We start from the raw sequence: 6,674 nt of genomic DNA on the forward strand, positions 1-6,674 counted from the left end.
TGGGTTAAGTGTCTAATTTTTACTGGTGCAGTCAAAGAGTTTTCCAGTGCCTTTCACTAACAATCCTTTTTGTTTCAGGGATACACAAGCTTCTGGAATGACTGCATATCCTCAGGTCTTCGTGGTTGCATTTTAATAGAACTTGCGCTTCGAGGGAGAGTAGAGCTAGAGAAAGCAGGACTGCGCCGGAAGTCCCTCTTAAACCGCAAGGTAAGGTGTGCTGAGTGGAAGAGGGGGAGAGAAGGAGGAAAGATCTGATAGGAGAAGAGGAACCATGGGGGAGTGAGGGAAAGGGTTTAGGTAGGAGGTAGGGGAGAATTGCATTAGTGTATTTAGTTTTGTCCCATTTAGTATTGCCAGTATATTAGGTCTCGAGCAAAGGTCTTTTATGATGTTCATAAGGTTTTCCCATTTCTTTTAAATGGGGAAGATATATATAGAAATTATAAACATTTATGTGCTCCAGACAACTGTTGAATCATCAGCTGAGTTTCCTTTGTAGTCTCAAACAAAATTCATTGTGACAGGTGTAAAAAAAGGTATAAATGGGAATTAATAACTTCAAGTAAAAGATGGAATTGGTGTATTTAATTAAACCCTCTTCAGAAAAACATACCTGTGTCATTTTGGAGCAAGTTCAGTATTCAGATTTTCATCATTGGAAGACATCTCAGAACGAATATGCAAACAAAGGATGTCTAAGCTTAAACAAAGGCTGATCCACCTTGAAAGCATACAGTTTGAGGAGAGTAATTAACAGGTTTTATCAGTGCAAATTAAAAAATCATCGATTACAGATTTTGCCTGATAATTGGATTTCATTAGAGTCAGAAGATTACACTTATCATTATGCAATATAAGATCTTGAAGTGGAAATTCTTCTAAATTTGGGAAACTTGATTAAGGAGCATTTTTAACCCAATGATGGTGTGTCACACCTGTGTGACACGGCAAAGTGCCTGATGACGGGGCAACACACCAGTGTTTATCCTGATGCAATATTGCATAGGCCCGGCATAGGGGGTTTTCATTTCTCGCCAGGCCTGTCGGGATTGGGTTAAGTACATACAAGAGTTGCTTAGATATAAAGAAAAATAAGTAGATAAATTAAAATTAAAGTAGAAGAATGAGAAATTTATACAAGGAGCATGAATGAATATATTGATCAAAATTTCATGGATTACCATAGAGAAGGGAGAGTTAAACCTGAAGAGCTTAGTTGTGCTGAATCTTTATTTTTCACCATTATGTAATTCACCTTGTGTCTGTAATACTACATATGAACTTCAACTCTTGTGTGTTATAGTCCTCAAGATCTTTGTTGACATGGCCATGTAATACTTAGGATTTGATGCCTTTGCTCCCAGGTGCTTTTGCGGTCAGACCAACCCACAGGAGATGTGCTCCTAGATGAAGCGCTAAAACACATGAAGGAAACAGATCCACCTGAGACCGTGCAGGCCTGGATCGAATATCTCTCAGGTAAGTTTGTGAATGTTCATTATTCCTATTTGGTGGTGACAATCTGGTAGGGTATCATTGTAAAAATTAAAACTGCATTGGACACCTTCCGTCATATTTTAATTTGTTAGTTTAGAAGTTGTATGTAATGGGTCTAGTGAGAGCAGGGGAGACTACCCACGTCCAGAAAATCCCAGTTTTGATACTAGAAGAGACAGAATCATCTCTACCTCACAGTGATCTACTTCAAAATTTTATGTATTCTTGAGAATCCTGTTACACTGTATGAAGATCAACATTTAACCTTGAATGTTGTGACATAATTTCTCTTTTTCATGTAAACACTTCATTATCAGGTGAATCGTGGAACCCACTAAAGCTACGTTACCAACTCCGCAATGTGCGAGAGCGGTTGGCCAAGAACCTTGTGGAGAAAGGCGTTCTCACTACCGAGAAACAGAACTTCCTTGTGTTTGACATGACTACCCATCCCCTCACAGACAACGTTACCAAAACTAAATTGGTGAAGAAGGTGAGAAGGAAAAACAATACTTGGTCAAGTTGAGAAAAATGGGAGTATAGAGAACACACCACCAAGTCTGTGTTTGACCCTAAATTGTTAGAGGAATTATGATATTGTAATTCAGGAAGTTACATTATACATATATTGATATTATAGAAATAATAGTTATGAATCACAATTAACTATCAAACAAGTTAAACTAGTTACTCATTGTAGACGGGGAATAGATTTGCTTGCCCTCTCCAGGATGGGTTTTATTTCAGAGTGAGGCAGCTTCACACTAAATATCTTGACTTTGCTCACTCTCTTTCAGTCACTCACTGTAAAGTCATTTTTGATTTTTAAGTTTTGTGTGTTTTATTGTATTGAGAGACTTATGTGTGTTTTATGTGATAGGTTCTATCAATGCTACAGTGACTAAAATTGTAGTATAGAGTCCATATCAGCTCATTATTTTCTTTATACTCTGTGAGATAGAATTATTTACTATGGGAGGACAAAAAGCAACTCTATTTTTATATATTTGTGTACTCTCATGAATGAATAGGTAACATATAACCATCCACAATGAAGATAACATGAAGAGATAGAGAAGAGGAAGAAAAACTGTGCTTATGACTGTGAGTGCCATAATAAAAGGCATTACTACTGGCACAGGGGCACATTGTAGACACTGGGCATGGTTTGAGTCACCTTCCTCTTCTCATTCTGCCTGCACAACCTCCATCAGCAGTACTTTAGAGTAAGAGGTCGGCAACTTGCTGTGTGCCAACGCTCTATAAAGATAGTACTTGCTAGAGACCATAGATAGGTGCCATTCAAGGCTCTCTCTCCTGCTGGTGCTAGAAGAAAGTGGTGCCATCAAGGTTTTGGATGTTAGGTGAAACCCATTTTGCTTAATATTACGGCAATCATAATACTTATAACTGCAATTGTCATCATCACTCACTCATAGCACAATGAAATAACAGTGATCCAAAATCCATAATAACATGTACGTAATGACACCATCATCAAGCCATGTATGTCATGACACCCATACACAATGGATTAGAGATTAAAGTATAATATATTTTAAACCACATCTACTTTTTATAACTAACTTTTTGTATTTTCAGGTTCAAGATAGTGTGTTAAGTCGATGGGTTGGCGATCCACAGAGGATGGACCGACGAGTGTTGTCTCTTATATATTTGGCACATGCTTCAGATGTCCTGGAAAATGCCTTCGCTCCACTTTCAGATGACGATTATGAGGTAACAGATGATTCTGTCTTTGCGTTTTTATTTGAAAGTGACAGAAGTGATGATATTGCTTTGGTTGCTTGAGAGAGAGAGAGAAGAGAGAAGAGAGAGAGGTTGTTTGTTCGTGTAACATGTAACATTTTTTTTTCAACGGTAAGTTTACAAACAGACTAACCATATCATGATAGGAAGTAGCTTGACCCCATTCTTTGCAAATTTGTATGTGAAGATGGTTGAAACTGTGCTCCGTCTGTCCATCCTCCCTTCAGGCCTTATTCGTTATAAATATGCTGACAATATATTTTCTGTGTGGCCTGTAAATCACACAGATTCCAGTGATTTATTTTCATTAAGAATAATGGTGATCAACTAAAATTTTGCAAAAAGTATCTTTTATGGACCAAAGAAAAATGGGAATCAGTGTTGTGGGGTGATGAAACCACATTTTGTTCATCAGCCAGGAATAAAGGACATCAAGGAAGGACACCAAAGTGCTCTATCAAGTTAGCTAAGCATTCCTTAGTCACTGATGGTTTGGGGGCATTTTCCTTTGGAGGAGTAGCCTATTTAGTGTTTGTAGACTCTAATACGACAATGAGCAGGCATAATTATTTGAAATTGTTGATAGAGAACCTTCTGTAATGCTTTAAAAAAAGTAATACTAATTTATTTCATGCTGGACAGATGCCTGTGTCATACTGCCAAACAAATAAAAGAGTGGCATGACAATTGCTGTGGTGATTGTTTTAAAGATTGGCCTGGGGATTCACCAGATTTGAATCCGATTGAAAACCTGTGGTATTTGCTGAAACATGACTTGCTTTCTCAGGGTATATCCTCCATCCCTAAACTTCAAGTAAAGCTCAAGCAGTTGTGGGCAAATTTGAAGAAGTAACTTGAAAATCTTGCTTTATCAAAGCCTAAAGAAGTGTTTGGAAACAAAGGGAAATCCAACAGAATATTGAAATAGAGAGAATACTATGCTGACTTTTAAGTTAGCACATGTGGCAATTTTATTTACATGATTCAGCAGATCGTGCCTAATCTTGTCAATTTGTCTGTGTGTGTGTGGGGGGGGGAGGTCTATCTATTTATCTATCTATCTATCATTCTGATTATGTCTGTGTCTGTGTTTAGTGGATGATATGATAGATTTTAAACACAAGTCCTAATATTATTTCTGTTTTGCCTTGTAGGTTGCCATGAAACGCGTTCGAGATCTGCTGGACCTAGACTTGGACACAGAGGCTGCAAAGCCCAATGCCAATGACCTTATGTGGTCAGTGTTTGCAGCTTTCATCAAATAAACATAGCTGCCTCATGACCTGAAGCATTGAAAATAATTAGTGCCTGTGATGATTCTGATTGATGACTTAGTGGGAGTTGAAAATGTGTTACGTATTTATTTTTTGTGCTTTATTTTTATTTTTATTTTGGTGTGACCATGAAACGTCTCAAGTCGCACACCCCAGTTCTGATGTGGATCGTTTTAAATTTTTCTTTTCTTTCTTTCCATCTTTTTTCATTTATTTTTCTGAAGGGTATTTTATGGGTAAGGGGGTCATCTGTAAGAAAAGGTTTGCCAGAATGATTACATACCTTTTCATCTCTTTTGTATGAAACTGTAAACATAATTACATGTGTATTTAGTAAGGGGGAGGGGGAGGGGGGAATACACTGGCTGCATGAAATATATATTTAGGATGAAACATTCTCTGTACATATATGAATGTTGGGGCATTTTATGACAGGATTTGCTTAAGGGTGATTTTTGGCTGTATTTACAAGCATTCTCTTCCTTTTTGATTACTTTATTTTGAGATTCACCCTGATTCTTAGCTCATAAATCTTTGACTGAATGAAGATAAACATTTACAATCCAAACCACAAGCTTTGTACCTGCTGAGACTTGCAAATCGTCAGGCCATCTTCAGAAAAGTGATATAACTGATGCTGAGATACTTTTTTTTCATTCTTTTTTTTCTTTTTTTTTTAGATCTAATTAGCATGCATTATTCCCTTAGCTAATTTAACTTCATGATGTGATATTGTTGACAACATGATCAGAATATCAGTTCTATCAAAGGCATTATTTCACCTGTGTTACAAATAGTGGTAGTGTGTGATGGAAGTGTGTGGTTATAGTGTAGGCAGTGTAAACAAGAGCAAATGGAGCCCTACCATGGTTGTGTTGTGAGTGGATTTTATTTTTTATTTTATTTATTTTTTTATTTTTTCAAGATTCCACGCACTTGAGGCTCTTTTTAAACACATTGGCTGGCTTAATTTTAAGTCTTGTTTAATCAAAGGTATGAACTTGAATCATGAAAGCTCCAGGGTTTTTCTTTTTGTGCTCTTCAGCAAGCGAAGTGTGTAATTGTTTTCTTTTTTTTTTTATTGTTTTTTTTATTGATTTATTTTAAGGAGGATGACTACTTTTAATGGAATAAAAGAATAAGCAGGAGAGGAAGTTTATTGCTTTTATTTTATAGCTCGAGCATACTTCTTCATGATTTTGTTTTTCCATAGGGGAAAAAGGACTTAACATTAGTTCACCATTCTTGAGCTTTTTTTTATATATATATATGCATAAAGATAGTTACTAATGTTATTGTTATCATTTCTATTATTACATGTTCTCATGCTATTCCAAAGCAAATGAAATTTCGAGAGACACTTATACTTTTTAAAATTGTCGTTTGGTTGACTGGTATACAGATATATATATATATATACATATATATATTTTCCGTGCACAGGTAGAGTTATATGAGGACATGTTTTGTCTGGACGAGCACTTTGCAGGTCCTCAGATGAAAGTAGATGTCCGAAGAGTTGGTGCAGATTTGTATTATGTTACTCTGCTTTTAGTTATACAACAATATTTATATAATAATAAATCTGGTGATGGTTTGATGTCAGAATATATAGAGAGTGTAAGGCATCTATTATTCATATACAAGTTTATTTGTCTATGACCAAAATAAAAGAAACAAAAGTATTGATTTATTGTTCATAGCACCTCTTGTGTACATTAATTATTCATGTGTAGGGTGCTGTTGGTAGTATTCATTTTCATTCTGTACAACCTTGTGTAATTCTACAGTTTGGATATGATTTGCCAACTCCAGCAATACATAACTGTATTACTGTAGCTTTACCAAAAAAAAAATGCTGGTTAGCCTTACCGTGAAAGTGAATTCTCGTAAAGGTTCTTAATCATGGCCACCTTTTTTTTCCCCACCCAAATTCTGATTTACATACTTCATGCAGGTTCATGCATAAGATTTTCTCAGTCATGCAAGGTATCTTTGTTATTTCAATTCCTACAAAATTAGAGAGTGAAACTTGCAAGATTGAAAAGGTCTCACTGAAACCAGATACACATAAACACACGTACATGATTGAGTGGCAATGATGGTGCTAAAGGTTGTGTGACATTAACT

General features: G+C 36.2%; 1 protein-coding gene across 2 annotated transcripts in view; it reads left to right on the forward strand.

Annotated features, from left to right (window-relative positions):
- sau (Golgi phosphoprotein 3 homolog sauron) overlaps positions 1-6,226 on the forward strand; it is a 27,058-nt gene extending 20,832 nt beyond the window's left edge. For both annotated transcript variants that reach the window (XM_043013508.2, XM_043013507.2), the window contains exons 3-7: positions 79-210; positions 1,368-1,482; positions 1,818-1,993; positions 3,103-3,240; positions 4,425-6,226. In XM_043013508.2, the coding sequence (XP_042869442.1) occupies positions 79-210; positions 1,368-1,482; positions 1,818-1,993; positions 3,103-3,240; positions 4,425-4,535 (672 nt within the window). In that variant the 3' untranslated portion in view covers positions 4,536-6,226. The remainder of the gene's footprint in view (positions 1-78; positions 211-1,367; positions 1,483-1,817; positions 1,994-3,102; positions 3,241-4,424) is intronic.
- The last annotated feature ends 448 nt before the right edge of the window (positions 6,227-6,674 follow it).

This window comes from Penaeus japonicus, unplaced genomic scaffold (genome assembly GCF_977035675.1).
Source record: "Penaeus japonicus unplaced genomic scaffold, GWHDUDI00000001_assembly GWHDUDI00000035, whole genome shotgun sequence".
Lineage (NCBI taxonomy): Eukaryota > Metazoa > Arthropoda > Malacostraca > Decapoda > Penaeidae > Penaeus > Penaeus japonicus.